This window comes from Habropoda laboriosa, unplaced genomic scaffold (assembly GCF_001263275.1).
Source record: "Habropoda laboriosa isolate 0110345459 unplaced genomic scaffold, ASM126327v1 scaffold291, whole genome shotgun sequence".
Lineage (NCBI taxonomy): Eukaryota > Metazoa > Arthropoda > Insecta > Hymenoptera > Apidae > Habropoda > Habropoda laboriosa.
The window spans coordinates 539128-553764 of NW_017100515.1; the positions used below are offsets into that span (position 1 = coordinate 539128).

The 14637-nt window shown below is 38.2% G+C and overlaps 1 protein-coding gene across 2 annotated transcripts in view; it reads right to left on the bottom strand.

Annotated features, from left to right (window-relative positions):
- The window catches only part of LOC108576485 (ankyrin repeat domain-containing protein 50), a 76959-nt gene that overhangs the window by 7443 nt on the left and 54879 nt on the right, over window positions 1–14637 (bottom strand). For both annotated transcript variants that reach the window (XM_017939495.1, XM_017939494.1), the window contains exon 2: window positions 2–940. In XM_017939495.1, the coding sequence (XP_017794984.1) occupies window positions 2–327 (326 nt within the window). In that variant the 5' untranslated portion in view covers window positions 328–940. The remainder of the gene's footprint in view (window position 1; window positions 941–14637) is intronic.

The following is a 14637-nucleotide window of genomic DNA, read 5'->3' on the forward strand; positions in this document are numbered from 1 at the left end:
CCTGTGAATCCCATCGGAGCTAGCGTGCAGAAGCTGTGCCACCAGAGATCTGACGAATTGAGCAGGCGACAAGGAAGTCTCGCTTCTGGCTTGGCAGAAATGCCTTGCGAGTAGCCTCCTGTTCAAAGATCTCTGGTGTCTAGCATTCGCACCGGTCGAAGGCCAGGCGAGTTCAGCGCATAGCGCTGTTTTTCCACTCCCTGGACCACCTACTATCAATGCACCGCATGTCTTCGAGGCAGGCCTCTGCTCCAAGCAATGGGACAGCTTGATGAAAGCCCATTCGCGGCAGAAGAACCGCTTCTTCTCTATCACCGGTGCAGCCATCCTTCTTCACTATTGTCTATTCTCTTCTAATCTTTCACCCTAACCGATAATCCTACACTTGATCAATCTTCGTTGCTCAGGATTGTACGCTGCTGCGCGTCGATCGACCTTCGTCGCGAGATCTACTGTCATATTAAATAGGATTCTGTCGTCTCGAGGGCAGCTTGTGCGCGTCTTTAATAGGAAGAGCTTGTTGATCAGGCCGTCGTGTGTCAGTTTGATAAGGAATTCTCTCTTCTTTTCTTCTTCTTTTCTTTTGAAAATTCTCCGTAGGCTGTATAAAAAGCAGGTGGTCGAACACCTCTTGCTTAACAAATTCGTGTAATAGATACGCGCTGAAGAGAATCCTCTTGGTTTCGTTGGTTCGCTTTTCTTCGTGATTTCTCTTCTTCTCCCCTTTCTCAAGGCTTCTTCTTTTGCTGGAAAATTCTGACCAGCTGAGAGAGTCTAGATTGGCTGTAACGCGCGACTACGGTTCATCTCGCTGCAGCACTCTGACGAGGGAACATTGGTCGGAGCCCCAGGGGGCTCTGAGGCTTCCTCGGACTCCATTCAGCCTGCTCATCGCCTCGTCGCGGACGAGCACCGCGTTTCGTATCGCTGCATTCTACACCTGCAAAAGTAAAATACAACGTTTATGTCATCGCTCGTTCTCTAGTTATAGTTATCTCGACGCGATTTTTAAAGTCTCCAGTCTGAGAAGAATTTCTCTTTCCGTATTAATTAAAGCGAATCTCGTTCTTTCTAACGGAATCACTCAATTCTCTATCTTTCGAGGAATTTATTTGATCTCTTTCAGCGGTGATCGAGGATTCTATCGTGTAGAATATTTTCGTATATTTCAATTATTTACGCTAGAAACATCTTTTTTGTTACTCAATTTCTCATTTAACTTAATTATCCTTTTTCTCTGCGATTATCGATATCTCGTGCGTTTCCTGTCCGCGATATTTCGCCAGAGAAATGTGCCCGCGGAAACAGGTAAAACGAATAAACACAGAAAATATGGCGGAAGAATTTTCAACCGATTATGGCACAAGTTCAATTCAATTTCTCTCTTTTGTTTACTGTTTTCACGTGTAAACGACGTGAAAACAGCCCGGTGTGCTTTCATTGCAACGTCCTATTGAAGGAAACACGGTGAAGAGATCCTGTCGCGCCTAATGAAAAGCTCCGGTAGTTATATTCGTTGCACGGTGAACGATCTGAAATTCGTATTAAACTGCCGTGATAATTGTCTGTTCGCGGGAGACAGGTGAGCTGGAATTACGGGAGTGCGTTCGTCGAGGACGAGGGAAAACGCGGGAGAGCCAATGACAAACTGGTCCTACTAATGAGAACGAGATACGCGTATATACCATCGTCTGACTTTTCGAATTATCACACACACCCTGTGTATCTCCACTTGTTCAGACTACCGCCGGTGGAAACTGTGCACGCTAATTCGCGGATGGTAACACGATTAATCCGCGATCGACGCCGGCACACAGTGTCTCGAAACGCGTCTGCTCGATCGTGTAATCATCGAGATTCATTCATTACTTTCTATCGCTTAATTTTCGATGTTTTCGTGTCTCTGAGTCTGCACGGACCCTTAATCCGACTGTGCAACGCAGAAAGTACTTCATCTTGAAAGTGTATAGATCAGAGCTGCGTAACTTCTTGCTCACGAGCAAATTTCCCCTCCCGAGGCACCCCCACCTTAACTCCAGAGATAGCTTTTTGGTACGAAACGAGTGCTGCGAACACGCAGAATGTGTAACAAACAAAAGGCAGTCGCTGGAGTGTGGTGGGAGGACTCCTCCTCGCGTCCTCACGCTGCGCCGTAACTCGAGCGAGATCATCTCAGTCGCATACTGGGCGCATGTACCTCGGGAGGGGAAATTTGCTCGTGAGCAAGAAGTTACGCAGCTCTTCTGGTATAGATCATCGAAGATCGGGACTTTTTTCAATTATTCTCTTTGTAGATTCGAAATATTCGAAACGAAGCAGAATTCTTTAAATTCAGCCAATCAAATTTAAATACTTTATATGGAATAGAATTTTTTAATTAATGCAGGAACCGGCGACGGAAAAATATTGAGGGACCCCAACGGGAATCGAACCCGGGACCTTGGGCTTAGCAAGCCGAGGCTTTGCGCGCTACGCCAATCACTCCCTCTCTATTCTCTCGTGTAGGTTTCCTACTTTTGTGTACGGAGGCCCCCGATACTACATTAATTTTCCGTTTCCCCGTGTTTTTAAATGTCCACAATGAAAATGAAGAATTTAGCGTATCAGCTAACTCGTCGGAGAGTTATTCTAAAAAAAAAAGGGATTAGAAAAATGTCGAAAAATACTCGAAAGTCTGTTCACGATTCTCGAATATTCCAACGTTTACTCCCACGAATAATTCATTCGCGCGATGAATCTCTCGGTTTCAATAATATCCAGCCGTCGTTTACAACCGCGCTTCCGGAAAATTTAATATTAGAACCAGGAAACCCGCTCGAAACGAACTCTCATTGTTGCTCTGCTGTGGTTCTTCGAACGTTCGTGGCGCGGCTCGTATCTTGCCTCGATTCGAGCCGCCACAGTTCACTCGTTACTATCGCACAAAGATTACAGGAATTTTTAAAAGTTTTCTCTAATAATCGTACGGAGAAAAAAAAAAATGAAAAAATAATCGTTCGATCGTAGACGATAAATAGAGACGATCGAAGAAACAGCTGTTCGACACAGAAGAGTCTCCTCGCGATCCAGCTGCGCCGCGCTCTTTAAAATTCATACAAAGCGAAGTCAAGGCAGTCCTGACCCACTTGAAACTGGCAGCCACCCTCCGTATTTGGACACCAAGCGAGAGTCTAGCCACCGGTAATTCATTAAATTCACCGCGAATAGACGATCGACGATGTCCTCGAGGACATGGATCCCTGACGTTGGTTCCGTTTTACAGCTTATCCACGGTTACCATCTGACACGAATAACTCAAACGCTGTTTCAGATTCGATTCTACCGTAGAGAGGATCCCTGAGGGTGCACAATGGAATTCCCCGAGGTTATCCGACGTTTTTCAAACGAGAAGCGCGGATTTTTTTATAGGTTTGGTTAGATCGAGGAGAGATTCGAACGATTTTTCAATGATCTCAGGTGAATCAGATTTCGCTGCGGTAGACTGTCGGCGAAATCTTTCGTTTTGGCGTTTGAAAATTCGAAATTGAAGTGATCGAAGGATCGAATTAAGGCGGAAGTGTACCAAAAGTCACCAACAGTGCGAGAAAATTTTCAAAGCGCCAATTGCAGCGAAAGGGTTAAACATACGATAGGATTGTTATCTTTTAGGAGTTAAACATGTCCTCGTGAAGCTGACTCTGAAAATGGAACGTAGAAATGAATAAAAAATGAAACTACAAGATAAAGCAAGATTTACAATCTCAAGAAATTCTTTCGAATTGAATAGAATTATTAAAAATATCACATTTCTTCTCGTTGAACAGAATCGTTAAAAAAGTTAAATTTGTAAGAATTCAAAATTTCCTTAATTTCACATTTTCTTTTTTTAAACGAAAAACTACAAACTCCCCTGCGTTCGACAGATGTATTACTAATATTTATCCATTTTATCGAATTTTATTCAGTGAAAATTGATGCTTCACGCGACGTCAGTCTCTCCCGAAAATTATTTCAATTATTCACGTCGATCTTCCTCGGCAGTAATTCGTCGACTGTGCATTAGCCGAGATATCCCTCGAGCCTCAGCGTCGCGACACTGTGTGCAACGATAAAAACGGGCAGCAGAAACGTCGACAATGGACGAGAAGAGCTCACCTTTCGCGTTAAGGTTTATCGGTGCAGTTGATAGTTCGAGGCAGGTCTGGGGCATTCCGAAAATTCGGTATCAGTGACGAGACGTGCGCGATAAGCGAAAACTGCCAGCGTGACCCCGATGGCCGGCAGTAAATTTTCAATGGATCTCCTGCCGTGGCAACCAGACGTTTCATTCGTCCGTATCGTTGCACTCTGCTATTTTCGAGCTTTGCTTGTCTTTATCCGCTAATAAATAAACCCACGTATATCCTTTTTCAATCCTATCGCCGTCGAATTATTCTTTTCTCGACAATTTTTCTATTTATCCGTCGATCGTTTCCTCCTTCGTGGATATTAAGTCGAGAGCAATTTTTGTTCGAGGGCTCAAGTGGGCCAAGAAAGGGTTAAAACTTCCTTTTTTTTGTATGAAAAAAATTATCGCGATATCTTTACTAGTTTAGTAAAGAAAAAATTATCAACCCTTTCAAAATGGGTCAATTTTATGGGAAAAGTCCTGCAAGGATATTAAATCGAGAGCAATTTTTGTTCGAGGGCTCAAGTGGGTCAAGAAAGGGTTAAAACTTCTCTTTTTTTGTATGAAAAAAATTATCGCGATATCTTTACTAATATATTAAAAAAAAAAAGAGAGCAAAACGGAAATAATTGGTTACAATTCCTCCTCATTTTTAATTATAAACGAGAAACGTTCAATTTCTGTTTGAAAGATGAACACAATTAACAGGAAGCAGCCGTAGAAAGAGCAGAATGAATAGAACACTTAACAAATTATCCATTTAACCGCTAATTACAATTTTCAATTTGCTCGAGAAAAACATTTGGTAAATTGATTCAACTTGTTTTGGAGATAATATCCTTCCTATCTTTAATTGTTCAATTTGCCGGCAAACCTCCTGTTGCCAACGGACTTCTATTATTTATCAATTACGCACAAGTTATTCTCCTGACTTTCTATTCAACTGCCTACCTCGACAGCCTCAATTTCAACCTCGAGATCATCGGGGAACATTTGCCAAAAGATTAGAACTGAAATGATCGCGTAACAGCTAGTTACGCGTAGTCCGAGATCACTCGTAATAATATGATTTACATCTCTCCCTAAGTAGATTACGCTAATCTCGACTAACGATAGGTCCAATTTGCCGCGGTAAGTTCGCAATACGGACAACTAGCGCCACACGTTGGATAACTCGGTACTTGTCTCGCAACGCGACGAACTTCCTATACTTTTTCGCCCGACTAAACTTTCACTTCTAATAATCATCTCGTTAATTAACCTATTGACGCTCGTATTTCTCTCAACTCGATGCGCCAGAAATGATCAACTTTATGTATTTCTTAAATTATTTCCTAGGAGTATGGAAAAATAAGTTTCCTATTTATTTAGAATAGCGTCACTTAGATTTTCGCGATAGAATAGAAAGAAAATTGCACTCTTTCGAGGACTAGTTGTGCACGTGTAAAAAAGCACGGATGAAATTCACAATTTCACTTTCTCGAACCACGTCTGAGAAAAGACTCTCGAGCGAGATACATCGCTGATATCCAGGATGATTTTAACGATGCCCCCGTCTGCGATCCTCTGCCAGAGGATCCTGCCGGAGTTTCCCCGGATTCGCACGTTTTAATTGCTGTAAATCTGTCCCACGTCGACTGTGTGTTTGTGCGTGCGTGAGCTCTGCGAAAACGCGAAAGTGCGTTTTCCCTCAGTGCTTCTCTCACGACGATCAATTGTTCCCCTGCTCTCTCTGAAACTCCTCTCCGAAACGCAATTAAAACGTGTCGATCAGTCGACGAGTTTCATCCGTCACAATAGACTTCTGTGAAAGCTAGAAATCACAGCTGTATAAGGACTGGAGATTCTTAGGAACACCGTTTCTATACGTGTGATTGTTCCGATCGTCTACTTCGATTCGTGTTGTATCGTGGAATTTTACTTTTTCGGTGGGACGAAAGCCTGTGATTCTTAATTGTAAGAGAGCAGAATCACTGGGAAAATATTCCTCAGGACTCTTTTTTAGAAGGGAGGAACAGTTTGACGAGCCGAAAAATAAACGATCTTCAACCCTTTCGCTGCGGCGATTTTCAATATTTTAATTTTCGACAAATTTACTGTTTTACTAAATTACAGTGGAAGTGTGCACGGGACAGAAATTCAATTAAGAACGATTCTTTAATAAATAAATTACTGTGTTTTACGGCGATTTTTCATTTTTTAATTTTCGAAAAATTCACTATTTTACTAAATTAAAGCGGAAGTGTGCACAGGATAGAAATTAAATTAAGACGAAAAATGAACGATTTTTTAATAAATTATCGTGTTCTAAGCAACGACGAGTTAATTCGATCACACAGTTAACAGGTTGAAAGATTGAAACTGGATTTTATATCACAATTGTAACAATTGCTCTATCGAAAGTGGAACACGCCCATACTTTGCATCGTATCGTGAAAATATGGCAACAGACATGGACCATTAATCCCCATCACCGTCGTCCCATCGATACCACTCACCATTGTTCCCGTAGATCCTCGACTCATGAACGTCGAAAAATCGCACGGTTTAAGTGCCCCATTGTTTACCGAAACTATCGTCTGAACTCGATCCGCAGCGATGGATCAATCGTCGATTAGATAACTTCGTATCGTGGCATTCGCTTCACGGATAATCGAGCCTTTTTACTAGAACTTCCAAACCTGGAATTCTTCGAATTTCGTCCTTCTACCTTAGCCTAACAACAATTCTATCTCTAAGAAATTATATTAAAATAGAATCTTTTATATGTACAATTTTTCCTGATCTATGTTTTCTTACATTTTATTTTTCTTTTCTTCACTGATCCAAGAATTCTAACTCTAAGATATTACATGCACAATTTTTCCTGATCTATGTTTTCTTGCATTTTATTCTTCTTTTCTTCACTGTTCCAGGAAGTATTTCTACCAGAGCCTGATAACAATTCTATCTCTAAGAAATCACATCAAATAGAATTTTTTACACTTACAATTTTTCCCAATCTATTTTTTCTTCTTTTCTTCACTGATCCAAGAATTCTATCTCCAAGAAATTATATGCACAATTTTTCCTGATCTATGTTTTCTTGCATTTTATTCTTCTTTTCTTCACTGATCCAGGAAGTATTTCTACCAGAGCCTGATAACAATTCTATCTCTAAGAAATCACATCAAATAGAATTTTTTACACTTACAATTTTTCCCAATCTATTTTTTCTTCTTTTCTTCACTGATCCAAGAATTCTATCTCCAAGAAATTATATGCACAATTTTTCCTGATCTATGTTTTCTTGCATTTTATTCTTCTTTTCTTCACTGATCCAGGAAGTATTTCTACCAGAGCCTGATAACAATTCTATCTCTAAGAAATCACATCAAATAGAATTTTTTACACTTACAATTTTTCCCAATCTATTTTTTCTTCTTTTCTTCACTGATCCAAGAATTCTATCTCCAAGAAATTATATGCACAATTTTTCCTGATCTATGTTTTCTTGCATTTTATTCTTCTTTTCTTCACTGATCCAGGAAGTATTTCTACCAGAGCCTGATAACAATTCTATCTCTAAGAAATCACATCAAATAGAATTTTTTACACTTACAATTTTTCCCAATCTATTTTTTCTTCTTTTCTTCACTGATCCAAGAATTCTATCTCCAAGAAATTATATGCACAATTTTTCCTGATCTATGTTTTCTTGCATTTTATTCTTCTTTTCTTCACTGATCCAGGAAGTATTTCTACCAGAGCCTGATAACAATTCTATCTCTAAGAAATCACATCAAATAGAATTTTTTACACTTACAATTTTTCCCAATCTATTTTTTCTTCTTTTCTTCACTGATCCAAGAATTCTATCTCCAAGAAATTATATGCACAATTTTTCCTGATCTATGTTTTCTTGCATTTTATTCTTCTTTTCTTCACTGATCCAGGAAGTATTTCTACCAGAGCCTGATAACAATTCTATCTCTAAGAAATCACATCAAATAGAATTTTTTACACTTACAATTTTTCCCAATCTATTTTTTCTTCTTTTCTTCACTGATCCAAGAATTCTATCTCCAAGAAATTATATGCACAATTTTTCCTGATCTATGTTTTCTTGCATTTTATTCTTCTTTTCTTCACTGATCCAGGAAGTATTTCTACCAGAGCCTGATAACAATTCTATCTCTAAGAAATCACATCAAATAGAATTTTTTACACTTACAATTTTTCCCAATCTATTTTTTCTTCTTTTCTTCACTGATCCAAGAATTCTATCTCCAAGAAATTATATGCACAATTTTTCCTGATCTATGTTTTCTTGCATTTTATTCTTCTTTTCTTCACTGATCCAGGAAGTATTTCTACCAGAGCCTGATAACAATTCTATCTCTAAGAAATCACATCAAATAGAATTTTTTACACTTACAATTTTTCCCAATCTATTTTTTCTTCTTTTCTTCACTGATCCAAGAATTCTATCTCCAAGAAATTATATGCACAATTTTTCCTGATCTATGTTTTCTTGCATTTTATTCTTCTTTTCTTCACTGATCCAGGAAGTATTTCTACCAGAGCCTGATAACAATTCTATCTCTAAGAAATCACATCAAATAGAATTTTTTACACTTACAATTTTTCCCAATCTATTTTTTCTTCTTTTCTTCACTGATCCAAGAATTCTATCTCCAAGAAATTATATGCACAATTTTTCCTGATCTATGTTTTCTTGCATTTTATTCTTCTTTTCTTCACTGATCCAGGAAGTATTTCTACCAGAGCCTGATAACAATTCTATCTCTAAGAAATCACATCAAATAGAATTTTTTACACTTACAATTTTTCCCAATCTATTTTTTCTTCTTTTCTTCACTGATCCAAGAATTCTATCTCCAAGAAATTATATGCACAATTTTTCCTGATCTATGTTTTCTTGCATTTTATTCTTCTTTTCTTCACTGATCCAGGAAGTATTTCTACCAGAGCCTGATAACAATTCTATCTCTAAGAAATCACATCAAATAGAATTTTTTACACTTACAATTTTTCCCAATCTATTTTTTCTTCTTTTCTTCACTGATCCAAGAATTCTATCTCCAAGAAATTATATGCACAATTTTTCCTGATCTATGTTTTCTTGCATTTTATTCTTCTTTTCTTCACTGATCCAGGAAGTATTTCTACCAGAGCCTGATAACAATTCTATCTCTAAGAAATCACATCAAATAGAATTTTTTACACTTACAATTTTTCCCAATCTATTTTTTCTTCTTTTCTTCACTGATCCAAGAATTCTATCTCCAAGAAATTATATGCACAATTTTTCCTGATCTATGTTTTCTTGCATTTTATTCTTCTTTTCTTCACTGATCCAGGAAGTATTTCTACCAGAGCCTGATAACAATTCTATCTCTAAGAAATCACATCAAATAGAATTTTTTACACTTACAATTTTTCCCAATCTATTTTTTCTTCTTTTCTTCACTGATCCAAGAATTCTATCTCCAAGAAATTATATGCACAATTTTTCCTGATCTATGTTTTCTTGCATTTTATTCTTCTTTTCTTCACTGATCCAGGAAGTATTTCTACCAGAGCCTGATAACAATTCTATCTCTAAGAAATCACATCAAATAGAATTTTTTACACTTACAATTTTTCCCAATCTATTTTTTCTTCTTTTCTTCACTGATCCAAGAATTCTATCTCCAAGAAATTATATGCACAATTTTTCCTGATCTATGTTTTCTTGCATTTTATTCTTCTTTTCTTCACTGATCCAGGAAGTATTTCTACCAGAGCCTGATAACAATTCTATCTCTAAGAAATCACATCAAATAGAATTTTTTACACTTACAATTTTTCCCAATCTATTTTTTCTTCTTTTCTTCACTGATCCAAGAATTCTATCTCCAAGAAATTATATGCACAATTTTTCCTGATCTATGTTTTCTTGCATTTTATTCTTCTTTTCTTCACTGATCCAGGAAGTATTTCTACCAGAGCCTGATAACAATTCTATCTCTAAGAAATCACATCAAATAGAATTTTTTACACTTACAATTTTTCCCAATCTATTTTTTCTTCTTTTCTTCACTGATCCAAGAATTCTATCTCCAAGAAATTATATGCACAATTTTTCCTGATCTATGTTTTCTTGCATTTTATTCTTCTTTTCTTCACTGATCCAGGAAGTATTTCTACCAGAGCCTGATAACAATTCTATCTCTAAGAAATCACATCAAATAGAATTTTTTACACTTACAATTTTTCCCAATCTATTTTTTCTTCTTTTCTTCACTGATCCAAGAATTCTATCTCCAAGAAATTATATGCACAATTTTTCCTGATCTATGTTTTCTTGCATTTTATTCTTCTTTTCTTCACTGATCCAGGAAGTATTTCTACCAGAGCCTGATAACAATTCTATCTCTAAGAAATCACATCAAATAGAATTTTTTACACTTACAATTTTTCCCAATCTATTTTTTCTTCTTTTCTTCACTGATCCAAGAATTCTATCTCCAAGAAATTATATGCACAATTTTTCCTGATCTATGTTTTCTTGCATTTTATTCTTCTTTTCTTCACTGATCCAGGAAGTATTTCTACCAGAGCCTGATAACAATTCTATCTCTAAGAAATCACATCAAATAGAATTTTTTACACTTACAATTTTTCCCAATCTATTTTTTCTTCTTTTCTTCACTGATCCAAGAATTCTATCTCCAAGAAATTATATGCACAATTTTTCCTGATCTATGTTTTCTTGCATTTTATTCTTCTTTTCTTCACTGATCCAGGAAGTATTTCTACCAGAGCCTGATAACAATTCTATCTCTAAGAAATCACATCAAATAGAATTTTTTACACTTACAATTTTTCCCAATCTATTTTTTCTTCTTTTCTTCACTGATCCAAGAATTCTATCTCCAAGAAATTATATGCACAATTTTTCCTGATCTATGTTTTCTTGCATTTTATTCTTCTTTTCTTCACTGATCCAGGAAGTATTTCTACCAGAGCCTGATAACAATTCTTTAATTGGAAGAGAGCAGAATCACTGGGAAAATATTCCTCGGGACTCTTTTTTAGAAGGGAGGAACAGTTTGACGAGCCGAAAATTAAACGATCTTCAACCCTTTCGCTGCGGCGATTTTCAATATTTTAATTTTCGACAAATTTACTGTTTTACTAAATTACAGTGGAAGTGTGCACGGGACAGAAATTCAATTAAGAACGATTCTTTAATAAATAAATTACTGTGTTTTACGGCGATTTTTCATTTTTTAATTTTCGAAAAATTCACTATTTTACTAAATTAAAGCGGAAGTGTGCACAGGATAGAAATTAAATTAAGACGAAAAATGAACGATTTTTTAATAAATTATCGTGTTCTAAGCAACGACGAGTTAATTCGATCACACAGTTAACAGGTTGAAAGATTGAAACTGGATTTTATATCACAATTGTAACAATTGCTCTATCGAAAGTGGAACACGCCCATACTTTGCATCGTATCGTGAAAATATGGCAACAGACATGGACCATTAATCCCCATCACCGTCGTCCCATCGATACCACTCACCATTGTTCCCGTAGATCCTCGACTCATGAACGTCGAAAAATCGCACGGTTTAAGTGCCCCATTGTTTACCGAAACTATCGTCTGAACTCGATCCGCAGCGATGGATCAATCGTCGATTAGATAACTTCGTATCGTGGCATTCGCTTCACGGATAATCGAGCCTTTTTACTAGAACTTCCAAACCTGGAATTCTTCGAATTTCGTCCTTCTACCTTAGCCTAACAACAATTCTATCTCTAAGAAATTATATTAAAATAGAATCTTTTATATGTACAATTTTTCCTGATCTATGTTTTCTTACATTTTATTTTTCTTTTCTTCACTGATCCAAGAATTCTAACTCTAAGATATTACATGCACAATTTTTCCTGATCTATGTTTTCTTGCATTTTATTCTTCTTTTCTTCACTGTTCCAGGAAGTATTTCTACCAGAGCCTGATAACAATTCTATCTCTAAGAAATCACATCAAATAGAATTTTTTACACTTACAATTTTTCCCAATCTATTTTTTCTTCTTTTCTTCACTGATCCAAGAATTCTATCTCCAAGAAATTATATGCACAATTTTTCCTGATCTATGTTTTCTTGCATTTTATTCTTCTTTTCTTCACTGATCCAGGAAGTATTTCTACCAGAGCCTGATAACAATTCTACCTCTAAGAAATCACATCAAATAGAATTTTTTACACTTACAATTTTTCCCAATCTATTTTTTCTTCTTTTCTTCACCGATCCAAGAATTCTATCTCTAAGAAATCACATCAAAATAGAATCTTTCATAGTTCAAATTTTTGCTAATCTATCATTACTCAATCACCAAAAATACTCTTCACCATTACCACAAAGATTGTCTTCCTGAAAAAAATCTTCCTTCACCCTTCCCCCTAATCCACCCAAATCCTCCAACTCTAATAACCACCAACATCCACGAATCACCAATAATCCTCCGGCAACAAGACGAATTAATCAGCGAATCAAGCCTCCATTCGATCACCAACACTCTCCCCAAAAAAAACAACCTTTCGTCCTTATTATAACAAAATCGCGTCGTCGCTCGTCATGACAGCCATCTTGAAAACGTCGCCCGGTAATTTGCATGGTCGGTGTTACCTGACAAATTGCTTTAATTACGCGGCAGTCTAGTTAATTCGCCGACTCGATTCACCGGGGAGGGTTGGCACGTACCGGGTGACGAAGAAGAAAGAAGCGGAAGAGGAATAGGGGAGGGGATGGGAGGAAATAAAAAAAAAATAGAAGAAGTAAAAGAAGGGAGGAGGAGGAGGAGGAGGAGAGAAAAGGGTCCACGCACGATAATTATGAATCGCGTGTATGAGGAACGTGTGTTCGCTGTCCCCGCCGCGATTCGTGCGGATAATGACATCGACGTTTGAGAGTCGGGTCACCTAATTACTTGGCCTTCCTGCCGCTATGAATTCGAACCGCTCCAAGCCACGTTTGCTGCTTGTCCTGCGGCGCCACCCTATTGTATTTCACGCGTTCGCGCGTTCTCCTGGTTAGTATAATGCTCGCGGTTAATTACCGTCTGACTGGCTCTGCGTTTCCCTTGTTTTTCCGCCAATGTAATCTGATTACAGTGTATGGGAGGATTTGAAAGAGCGAGGATCGATCCAGATGAACGAATTTTTCCGCGACGAGGCAACTGAGGTGTGTCGAAAAGTATTTTCGAAGTGACAAATGTTTTCTTACCAGAGAAATGTTCCTCTTGATTAATAGTTTGAGAATAACTTTGGAAATATTCATTTCTCGACACATGTTTATTCGAACTTTTTTGTTTCCTTTGACGAGTACTGCGTGCTCCTAAAGTTTTGTCCGAAATTATTTCGACACCCTGTATATATATATGAAATATTGGCGGGAAAATTTGAAAATGAACAAGCGGGAGAATTAATTGTAATCATTTCACGGATGTGACAGTTCATTCTGAGTTAATTTCTCGCACTCCAATTCGTCCCTACAAATTGATTCGAATTAATAAACAGATTTCAAAAGAATATTTCAGTTATTTCAACGAAAGTACATTGTAATTGTCGCTCAATTTCAACTGCAACACACTCCATAATACCGGTTAAATTTAACAACTCTTTATCCATCGATAAACGTCACTTGGGAGAACCGTGTTCCACGGTCTCTCAGTACACAGATTCACGGGGCCAGAAGAAAGAAAGAAAAAGGCAGCTTCCTGTCTCGAAAGGCGCTTCCGGGGCGAAGTACACCGCGCGATTGCCCGCGACGATAACGAACATGAGGCTTCAAAGGGGACGTATCTAAGCGAAATGAGAAAAGAGGGGAGGAAGAGATGCTTAATGGAGTAGAGCACGGAGGAATGATGGTGGTGGTGGGGGGAGGGAGAGCCATGAACATTTCGAACAATGAGGATCAAACCTCCGCGGAGAAGGAAATCGAGTCGAAGTTACTCTTGGTTGGCGGAATGACAATGCTCGTTCCACTTCTGCTCCGCTCAAATTCGCTGCTTAATAAAGCGACACGTTCACCTGGCGTAAGGGAACGCGCAAATTGAGACGTCTCACCTGAATGGGAGAACTGCGGCTGGGACCAGCCAGAGGCCTCGACACCATTATCACAAGACGAGATGGTAGAAAGAGGGAGAGAGAGAGAGAGAGAGAGCGAGGGGATGGGTTGAATTTTACAGTGGACTGACAGGAATTCGATTTCATAGCGGATCGTCTTCCGCCCTTGCGCGTCTCGAGTATGTTTAGGAATTGTTGGAAGAAGAAGCTGCCATTTGCGACGCGCTTTGAACGTCCTCAGAGGGATTCCTCGAGATCTAGAGGGATTCGACGAAGCTGCCCGCCTGAAAACTGAAGGATTCTTGTCGAGAGAAGGATTCGGAATTCGTTTTGTTTCACCTGATCTTTGGATTGTGGTACGTT